This window comes from Anabrus simplex, chromosome 11 (genome assembly GCF_040414725.1).
Source record: "Anabrus simplex isolate iqAnaSimp1 chromosome 11, ASM4041472v1, whole genome shotgun sequence".
NCBI lineage: Eukaryota > Metazoa > Arthropoda > Insecta > Orthoptera > Tettigoniidae > Anabrus > Anabrus simplex.
Window position 1 is genome coordinate 36674501 of NC_090275.1, and position 10964 is coordinate 36685464.

At 39.5% G+C, this 10964-nt stretch overlaps 1 protein-coding gene across 2 annotated transcripts in view; it reads left to right on the forward strand.

Moving 5' to 3' along the window:
• The window catches only part of LOC136883548 (DNA repair protein XRCC1), a 59794-nt gene extending 56636 nt beyond the window's left edge, over positions 1–3158 (forward strand). For both annotated transcript variants that reach the window (XM_067155922.2, XM_067155923.2), the window contains one exon: positions 3038–3158. In XM_067155922.2, coding sequence (XP_067012023.2) covers positions 3038–3118 — 81 coding nt within the window. In that variant the 3' untranslated portion in view covers positions 3119–3158. The remainder of the gene's footprint in view (positions 1–3037) is intronic.
• The last annotated feature ends 7806 nt before the right edge of the window (positions 3159–10964 follow it).

A 10964-nucleotide genomic window follows, 5' to 3' on the forward strand; every position in this document is an offset into this window, starting at 1 on the left:
TGTCATTCGTAATCGCCCCATGCCTCATCTTTCACCTCTTTGTAGGTACTGAATTGCCTACCGGCCAAATGCTTTTTCAACCTAGGTAACGAGTGTTAGTCACTGGGTGCCAAGTCCGGACTGCAGGATAGGTGATGAAGTGCCATTGAAACTTTTGCAGGAGAGCGACAGTTTAACGTGTAACATATGGGTGAGCGTTGTCATGGAGAATGTTTACACCATTGCTCAGTATTCCTTGTCTCCGGTTCTGAATTGCCTGTCTGATTTTTCAGTGTTTTACAGTACCTGTATGTGTTTAATGTAGTCCTAGAAGCCATAAAGTACACTCGTAATAGTTCCATTAAAAGTTTGATGATAAGAGTTCTTATGTTGACGTGATGATGCATCTTTAATAATTCTTAGTAAAAAGGTTATGAGGCAGGCGGAATATTTGACTGTAAGCAAACAAAAGGAGAACGGTTGTGCCGTGTGAATGACATTCAGTCAGCTGTAACATATGCATCGAGCCTCACCTGTCTGGGGCAGACAAGGACAAATATTCAACTGCTTCTGACACGATGTAAATACAGTAGAAGTCCGCTATAGCGAGAACTCCGTTATAACGGCAGCTTTTTTTGTCCCTTAAAAATCCCTATATTAAACTGTGTAGTATCCTTCGGTAACAGCGAGAACTCGATCACTGATGCATCCATTATTACGAGCGATTAAGTGTGCGTGATCTTTTCCATTATAAGTATTTATGCACTCCAGCGGTTATATTGAATGCGATCGATCATCTTCAGTATATATTTTGTGCTATGTGCATTAGTGAGCTCTCTCGTCGACATTCAAACTTTAAGGCAATATCGGAGTCTATTAGTAATACTCGTCGACTGGTGTTCTATAAGCACAATTCAAAATGAAAGAGAACGTTTTTGAAATAAATGCATAAATAACATGGCCAACAGCAGTAGTTAACTCATTAGAAACAAAGGCTAAAGCAAATGATCGCTTAATTTTAGAACTATGTACTGAAATTAAGCAAGAATGTGGTAAACCTCAAGATACGGCGCAGAGTGGATGGCTGATTTCGGAGGTTAGTTTATTAAGTAAATCTCGTTAGGCGTTTCTGCAGGGGACAAGGAAAGATAATGCATTAAGCAAGAAAACGTACTGTTGAATACACTAATAAAAACTGTCTAATACGAATGTATAAACACTTGACTATTTTGTTTTGTTTTGTTTTTGTTTAGATGAAAAATTCATATATTGACAAAGTATCAATGCTCTGAGAATGCATGCATTTTATGTCGTGTGTATGTACTGGTATAGAGTTAGATATAGGCTACCTACTGTTTCTTAAGATGCGATGAGAGTATTAAAAGGCGTGAAAAAGACGAGAGATAATATGAAAACTTTTCCCACTGGGGCTTATTAAAAAGAAGGGTGTAAAATACCTGATAACAAATATAAAAACCTTTGCAGTGGGGCGCCGTAAAATATCACTGCATTATTGCAGATCACACTCTTTGACCATGAATTATTTGGCCGTTAAACTGGGCCATGTGAGAGAGAAATGACTTTGACCGTCAACTTGAATGCGATAACATTTTGATCGACTCGAGTCGAAATTTGACGGTGTGAGTTTCAACATACACACCACCGTTGAAGGATGCAGATGCCTGTCCACTTCCTGGATTTGTCGTTGTTAATAAGCTATTTCACGACTCTTTCAGTATCTATAATAGGGCTACCACAAGACAAATGTGCACCACGCTAGTCAACTTCACACGATTATGTTCCTAATCCTTACATAGTCTATCACGCGACAAATATTGGTACCCTTCACTGCATCATTCAACACAGAATACATTTCTAACTTCTGAATGGAATGCAAAATATAAGCACAAACAGGTTTACTGGGTTATTCAGCAATGAAAACCAGAGAGCAAAACTGAACTTTTCTAAGGCTAATGGCTTGCTTCCCGAAGCTATAATTTACTCCCTAAAGTTCCAGAAACCAAGGCCATTTACCGTTTTTGTGTAACTTTCCCCCGACCTGCCCCCTGTGGCAAGGGCTCTAATCTGTGGTGGGAATCACGTTCCTTTCAGAAGGGATGATAAAGAACAATTTCAGGGCTGAGAAAAATGTGTTCGTACTGAGGGATAATAATTAATTATGTGACGCGATAAATGAGGTAATTTTTAAATAAATTTAATACAACGTGAATCGGGACTTACGATGAGCTAAGCGAGAAATCACCTTAATGAGGAACGCGCAATACAAGGTTACACTGTATTTTCTCGTGTCTGGTTAAATTTCGGAAAAGCTATTCCCGAGTAATTTATAGCGAAAAGGTTATCATTACTCCACTTGTGCTTGAAATATGTTTTCATGGTACATATGAGGTTAGGTTAGGTGACTCTGTTTGAATATGAAAACTTAAAAGTTTGCCACGGAAGCCACTGGAGTGAAACTACTCCAATTCTTCAGAATGAAATTGACCTTCCGCGTTCACGTTGTTGTGGAACTTACAAGTAGGCCGCAGTATGAAAATCAGCGAAAACGCAAGTTTTAAACAAACGGATTGCCGTTACATACCGGTTGTAATGTGTGTGCAGTTTTTCCTGACTTTTAAGAAAAAATCTGATTTAACGACAATCTGCTATAGCAAGTAAACTTTTTGCCGTTATGAATTCTCGCTATAACTGACGTCTACTGTAAATAAATCATGTGCCGACACTTGTTGGTAGGCCTATGTTCTACCTCACAATGACGTTACGCCAAGCTTTATGGCAGACTACAGATTGCAGGATTTGAAAGAGTTAATCAGTGTGGAACACCTCCTGTAGTATACATTGAATTTATATGTCTGTTAAAACTGTCTATGTAAACATGCTTGGTTATGAGGAAACTGTGACTTTGTTACCCCTCTCCCCCTTCAATTTTATATTAATTTCATATTTTTTTGTTTTTTAATGTTTAAGAATTGGAAAATTGTGCCTAATAATTCGAATTTTGTTTCCTATTTAATCAAAATATACATTTTTATTGCAGGAATTTGAACAGTGGCCAAAAGCAACAGTTGTGGATTACTCGTGGGTCCTTGACAAACTGAACCTGAAGCTCAAAGACTAGATTGTGAAAAGTTGTATGTTTTTTCTTAATTGACCAAAATACATCAATTAATTTTATCATATTATGTGTCTTTTACTCACATTGAACTCCTTTTCAGAAATAACCATAAAAAGTTGTTAGTGCAATACAGTTCTTAATCAGTGATTCACTGTTGTTCTTCTTACCGAGCGAGTTCGCCATGTGGTTAGGGGCATGCAGCTGTAAGCTTGGATTCAGGAGACAGTGGGTTTGAATCCTACTGTCGGCAGCCGTGAAGATGGTTTTCCACGGCCGCTTCCTTCCCACTCCCAGCCCTTTCTTATCCCATCGTCACCATAAAACCTATCTGTGTCGCTGCAGCGTAAAGCAATTTGTAAAATATAAAAAAACTATTGTTCTTGTAATAAAAGCATGACGAATATAAGACCAAGTGTGAGGACTCTGCCATTATAGCATGGTAGTTTGTGGTCCCGCTACTGCAAGCGATATATCCAACACGTGCTCCAGTAGTTCCGGCAAGCTAGGTATAGAAAAGTACTGGGGATGTTACTGTGTGAGATACTTCAATGAATAAGTTGAATTTTCTTTGCTTTCAGTTCCTAAACTCAGTTCATTGTGTGTTATGTACTTCAAGCATGTATCTTATGTGGCTTGATTAATTTAATAGTTCAGCATGCCATACAGTTTTGTGCCTGGCTGTAATGCAAGTTTTAAACAAACGGATTGCCGTTACATACCGATTGTAATGTGTGTGGGGTTTTTCCTGACTTTTAAGAAAAAAAAAAATCTGATTTAACGACAATCCGCTATAGCAAGTAAATTTTTTGCCGTTACGAATTCTCGCTATAACTGACGTCTACTGTGAATGCACAGGTTACTGGAGTGTGCATATACAGATAAATAGCATGTAATTCCCAGCATATTAAAACAAACATCCATAAATTATTTAAAGGTAATACTCTACTTACCAACTCAATTTGTCAGTTACTGGATTTTCGAAAGCTTGCGTGAAGATTTAGCGGCAAATGAGGGAAAATATGAGACACTGCTCTTATGGATGATATGCGATTTTTTTCACCACCAAAGGATAGAAATCAATTTGAAATATGGACCAAAGCTATTCCACGGAAGGATACTGAGTTAACGCGTAACCATAGAATTTGTGATGTTCATTTCTCTGATGATTGGATAGTAAAATCAGATTATTTATAGTGAAGGGTGAGAAAGTGGATATCTCTTGTGTGAGATGAAAATTATGTCCAGGAGCAGTGTCTCACATTTTCCCTCATTTGCCGCTAAATCTTCACGCAAGCTTTCGAAAGTCCAGTAACCGACAAATTGAGTTGGTAAGTAGAGTATTACCTTTAAATAATTTATGGATGTTTGTTTTAATATGCTTGGAATTACGTGCTATTTATCTGTATATGCACACTCCAGTAACCTGTGCTTTCCGCGACATGTATGATGGCCATAACTCTTATTTCCATGTATGATTTTTTCCATTGTATCCTGCCGTGGTATTTTAATTGTAATCTCTCATTGCTTTTTAAAAGACAGTATATATACTTACCAGTTACGGAGTAATACATTTCCTCTGCTTTCATTCCTAGACCATCTGATCGGTAATGTGGAGCTTGCCCACTCGAGCGCTGCCTGGCAGGGCGCACTTGAACTCGAGGAGTCCTCACACTTGTTCTTATATTCGTCTTGATAAAATTTAAGAAAACACTGAATCATAGGATATACTTACTAGAATGGTGTGGTTGATTATGATTTAAAGAGGAAGTACAACTGGGCAACTTTCCTCCAACTTAAATCAGAGGAAAAAATTGGTGAAATGGTCCATCCATTCAAAGATTGAACGTATCGGCAAAGGAAAGGATAGCACCATGAGAGGTGTGTAAATTTAATACTTCGTAAGTCTTGCAAACCTAATACTGTCATTGTCTGAAGAGAACGTGAGTTGACCAAGTGAGGTCAGATGGGAAAGTTGAAAATGAGCCTGACGCAAGTAATTGGCCGCTAGGGAACCTGGAGTCTCCAAATCACGCTCCCAAGTTATCCCTTCTAGCAATTCTTACTGCAGGCAGATAGATATAGTGAAAAATGTGTAGAGAATGTGATCTGTCAGCCCCTTATAATTTAATGTTTTTAAAGAAATACATTATGATTTACATCACACCAACAGAGATAGGTCTTAATGGCGACGATGGGTTACGAGGTGGTGATTATTGTTTTAGGAGGAAGTACATCTAGACAACCATCCTCTATATAACACTGATCAGAGAGAGAAAATGAAAGACTCCCTAGACCTTCATACATTATACCGTTGGGGTCTGAAAAGAACAAGAGTTGAACAAGGGAGGTCGGATAGGAAAGATGAAAGCAAGGAGTTTGGCACTAGTAAGCGGAAGCAATGCTAGGACTCAGCTAAGGGCCTCATGGTCGCCAAGCCACACTTTTAAGAGCCCATGGGACCCCTTTTAGTCGCCTCTTAGACAGGCAGGGAATATCATGGGTGTTATTTCACCACACCTCCCTACAGATGGAAAGTGTGCTGGTAGTAGTTTACAAGAGAAAAGGGGGCATACAGGTTTGTAGGAACTATACAGGCATTAATCTGATGAACCATACTGTGAAGTCTTTTTATGGGAGAGAGTGGTGAAATACAGGATTAGGCAGCAAATACAGAAGGTCATTTGGGATCTCTGGTGACGAGTTTGAAGGCCGCTGGTGGTGCTGTTATCAACTTGAGCACATCAAAATGGAGAATGCTGTTTCACGTCAATACTAAGAATGCGTGTGTAGAATTTTGTGACATTAGCTGCAACGATACCAAGACGGATCGACCCTTACTGGGAGTGCTGCATAACAGCCCTTTCCGATGCTAGATATACAGTAGCACGTAATGATACTGACAGAAACTTTAACAACTGAACCAGTTAAAATGCAAGGAAAATATTCAACACACACCCCAGAAAAACAGGTAAAAGACCTTATGGTGGATTATCATGCTATGTTAGTCCAAAGATGGGACATGTAATATCAAGAAAAATCAGAGATGACTATGTCAAAATAAAAACTGACATCACACTAGTGGGTATGTACTTCAAACCTCTCGGTGATATAGATACAATTATAGAAACAATAATGAGTGCAATCTACACATCAGAACCATCAGACTCCATTATTTTAGCGGGAGATTTCAATTGTCGCATAGATAAAGATATGCAAAGAAGCAGGATACTATTAAATTCCATGGAGGAAGAAGGCTTCACACTCACAAATAGAACAGATCAGAAGACATACTTTGCACCAAATGGTAGTAGTACAGTAGACCTTACTTTCTACAAGGGTTGCAATATACATAGCCGGCCCCGTGGTGTAGGGGTACCGTGCCTGCCTCTTACCCGGAGGCCCCGGGTTTGATGCCAGGTCAGGGATTTTTACCTGGACCTGAGGGCTGGTTCGAGGTCCACTCAGCCTACATGATTAGAACTGAGGAGCTATCTGACGGTGAGATAGCGGCCCCGGTCTAGAAAGCCAAGAATAACGGCCGAGAGGATTCGTCGTGCTGACCACACGACCCCTCGCAATCTGCAGGCCTTCAGGATCACCAAACAAGAACACCCTTCAAGATTCATTCAATCTCTTAATAAATTGGGCCACACAAAACAAAATGTGCATAAATCTAGAGAAAACAGTCCAGATGGTATTTAAGAAAGGTGGAAGAACTACAAAGAAAGACACTATTCTTTCCAAAGAAGAACCTTTGAAAATTGTCAACGCTTTCATATACCTAGGAATGACCTTACAACCAACATCTAAATCATTCCGTATACATACTAAACACAGAACAGTAGCAGCGACCAGGCAATATTTGATATTAAGAAACTCAGACAATTAAGTTTAAGCACCGCTGAAACTTCTAGAAGTCAAAATTATCTCAATATTGTGTTATGGCATAGAACTGGCCTGGGAAAGCCTCAGTTTCAGGACATCGGAAAGAGTGAAATCATGATTTTTGAAAATTACACTTGGACTATCAAAATTTGCCCCATCGAGGTGCACAGTTGTGCATACAAATGGAGCTAAGATTTACAAAGTTGGCTAATTGAAAATCTTCTCTTTGAGCACTTACTGGTGTGGTTCCTGACACAGTATTCAATGCATATCTCACACACACATTCACAACTTGGTTTATGGAATGTCTTAGTCCTACATATTTTGTGATGATAGTCACGTACAGCTAAACCTGTGATCATGTATTCAACATTAAAAACTTCATGTCTGGTCCGTATTAAAAGGAGATAACATACAATAGAGGGAAATTTAATTGATCCACCTTTTTTCAATACTTAACTTTATAGTGTTTTGCCCTATTTCCAATACCTCATTTTAACTCTTAACTTTCTTTTCATACTTCAGGTTCTGAATTGGATCAAAAACTTTCTGGCCATATATCCACTTTCTCTTTGCCTGCAATATGATCCACTTCTTTGAGTACCTCATAAATGACAGCTTTTTTTTATGAGTTGATGTTACAAGCCACCAGCAAACTTACTTATGTTACTTTATTATCAGTACTCTGTGGAAGGACTGCATCCCATGTCAGTTTTTGGATGTCCATGTTTTATTTAACCTAGTGTGTAGCACTGCTACACTTGAGACTTTTTAATAATTCCAAAGTGACCAAGTCTTTAAACATTTGTTAATATTCTCACTTTCATTTTATACTTTGACCAACAAGCACATAACTTGTTTATATTATTTTAAGCATTGTACTTTTACCTCATCTTATTAATGTCACTTATTACTGAGGGTTTATTATATGTACTACATACTTTTATATCTTTGTTCACACAACCTGTTTCAGCTGCTGATGGTGTCCATAGACACCGAAACCGGTACTGAATAAAAAAAATGTTGTGATTATATTAACAACATATTATGTATTGAAAAGAGGTGGATCAATTAAATTTCCCTCTATTGTATGCTGTGATCATGTATCAAAGTGGTTGGTTAGGTTGCATCCGTGTTTGGTCCATCATTGCACTTGTGGCGTAGAATTCTGGCCATATTTCTTCTCTCTTCTGTTTCCTTTCTTCCAGTAACTTTGACCAATTTACTGTTGATGGGACCCCAATCCGGTGGATGCGAGTCGTCGAGAAACTGTGCAAGAACTCACAGGATGTTGTAGAGTCTCCAGTACATGTTCGTGGATTGGTAGGTATCGAAGTTATGGCATCCCGCAATGCTTGGCGCACTATACGACGCTCCTCCCTCGGGGTGGTGTTTATTGGTCGACCTGAACCTGCACGACGTGATTGGATGCCCTCATGTACCCACTGAGTCCAACATCGGGCCACTGTCACATCTGAATTGCCCACATGCCTGGAAATTGCACGACACAACCAACCAGCCTCATGCAGTCCCACAATGTGGCCTCTGTCAAATGCTGTCCGTTGGTGGATATGCTGTCTAACACGTCTGCGAGGAATCGCGGGTGCTTCCTACTATACATAGTTCTCTCTGCACGTCTTGCTTAATTGTGTGACTCACAGCAATTGACTGGTAACAACTTATCAACAAGAGGTTGGTGCCATCATGAATGCACTTTGGTGGGCATTCTACACATTGCAGATCCTTGTAAATGTAATAATTTACTCACACATCAATGGTATGCTTCTATACTGAAATGGGATAATATTGGACCAATCCTTCTGGGTGCTTAACTTTTTTGTCAGGCAGTGTAGAAAGAGGAATTATAATAAGAATTTTATTGCAGCCAATGGGCATATAAGAAATAAATAAAATATCTTTCCACTTATTGTCACGAAGTTTGTTTGCACTTTTAACTGTCATGTCCATTATTCATTGGCAAGCTGGGTGATCATTTGTTGCCTACACTTGCACTGTACGGCATGATATTTCTCACAGTGTTGGTCACAGAGTCTGCACACGCAATCCGGGCCTGGTTCATGGTAATTCAAGGTCTGGCATACTGTATGATTGAAACCCATGTATGGCAAACCTCGTAACTGTATGCCGTAAATCATATCCTGTGCATGTCCATTCACGTTTGATCATGGCGTCTGTCCCGTAGAAATCCATCCCAATATCTGCTCTTTTTCTTTCAGTTCTTGTTTACATCCTCCACTAGAAAGGTTTCCCTTGCCAATACATAGACTAGTCGAGATGGAGTGTATTTTGAGACGCTTAGAACTCGTTTGAGGAACCTTGTTTTCAAACTTTCCAATTCTTGTAGTTGTTTCTTCGAGAGGAACTCCCATATTAACTCCAGACCATATGTGGCTATAGGCATAACCTTTATTACGAAAAGTCATATGGCTGTCTCCAGGGACAGGTGTTCCAGTTACTTGAATTGTGATTCAATTTGTAGGCGTTGCTATTCCTGAGCCTCTGTCCTTAGCACTGTATAAAGTCCTGTTTTGCTAATTTACCACCTTTCCTGAATACTACTAACTCAGTTTTGTTTATATTTAGTGCCATTTCATTCCCATCTGCCCATTCTGTAATGAGATCCATCACAGTCTGCAATTCATCTCTATTCTCTGAGGCCAATTCCATGTCATCGGCATATATGTATGCATTTACACTCTTAGTGCATCTCTTGATCTTGGCTGTCACATCATGCGTTGATGAATCTTTGTAGTGAATTTTTATGACCGTATGCCCTTTCTGATGTCAACCTCATCAGATGAGAAAAAAGGGAAGGGCCCCGTGGTTGCCAACCCACGCTCCCAAGTTGAGATCCCCTGCGGCCCCTTTTAATCACTTTTTACGACAGGCAGGGTATACTGTGGGTATTATTCTACTTCTCCTACCCACAGGGGAAAAAATTAAGTAGCCTGGCATAAGTAAGTGGAAGCAATGCCAGGGCCCCGTGGTCGCCAACCCACGTTCCCAAGTTAAGTGCCCCTGGGGCCCCTTGTAGTAACCTCTTATGACAGGCAAGGTATACTGTAGGTGTTATTCTACTGCCCCCAAACACAGAGGGGTATTGTTGTATATGTTACTTTTTTTTTATTTTTATTAATAGTGAAATAATCTGGAGGTTTAGACCTAGGATATATGTGTTGGCAGAATTGTCCTTCCCCTCTTTCAAATATTTACCAGCTTTATAAAAGCCAACTGAAAAAATAAACACTCTTCTCTTCATGGCGTTTTGAGTGGGACAGGAAAAATTAGGCTAGCCCCAGTTTGTGCTTGCCTCACCTCCACCATCCTAAGTATTTTTAAACCGGGCGAGTTGGCCGTGCGGTTAGGGGCGCGCGGCTGTGAACTTGCATCCGGGAGATAGTGGCTTCGAATCCCACTGTCGGCAGCCCTAAAGATGGTTTTCCATGGTTTCCCATTTTCACACCAGGCAAATCCTGGGGCTGTACCTTAATTAAGGCCACGGCCGCAAAGTATTTTTAATGAACAAACTGCCGGCACTGGGAGGGAACAACCTAATGCCAGCAACCAATTGGAAGAATTTTGAAATACAAAACATTAGTGTAAGATTTCTGGCACTTTTAAGTACCGGTATTCGAGGTCGTATTAAAATCCGTCGAAAGTGCACAGGTTGTTTTCTTCTCCGAGGATCGAACGATTTGAGAATCTTTTTAAAGATGTTTTTAGTTCCTCGAATCTATTGAATGATTGGGAAATTTAGAACTAAAAACTACCGTGAACTTTCTTTATGTAATCAATAAACCGAACTTCTTAGGAAAATTATTTATGAACGGCGTAATCTGATTGCTGGAGTAAAAATAGGTAGGCCTAGATGTTATTTATTAATTGTATGTTCCGGTGCCATTTCTGATAAAGTTATAGAAGAATATTAAATCACTATACAATT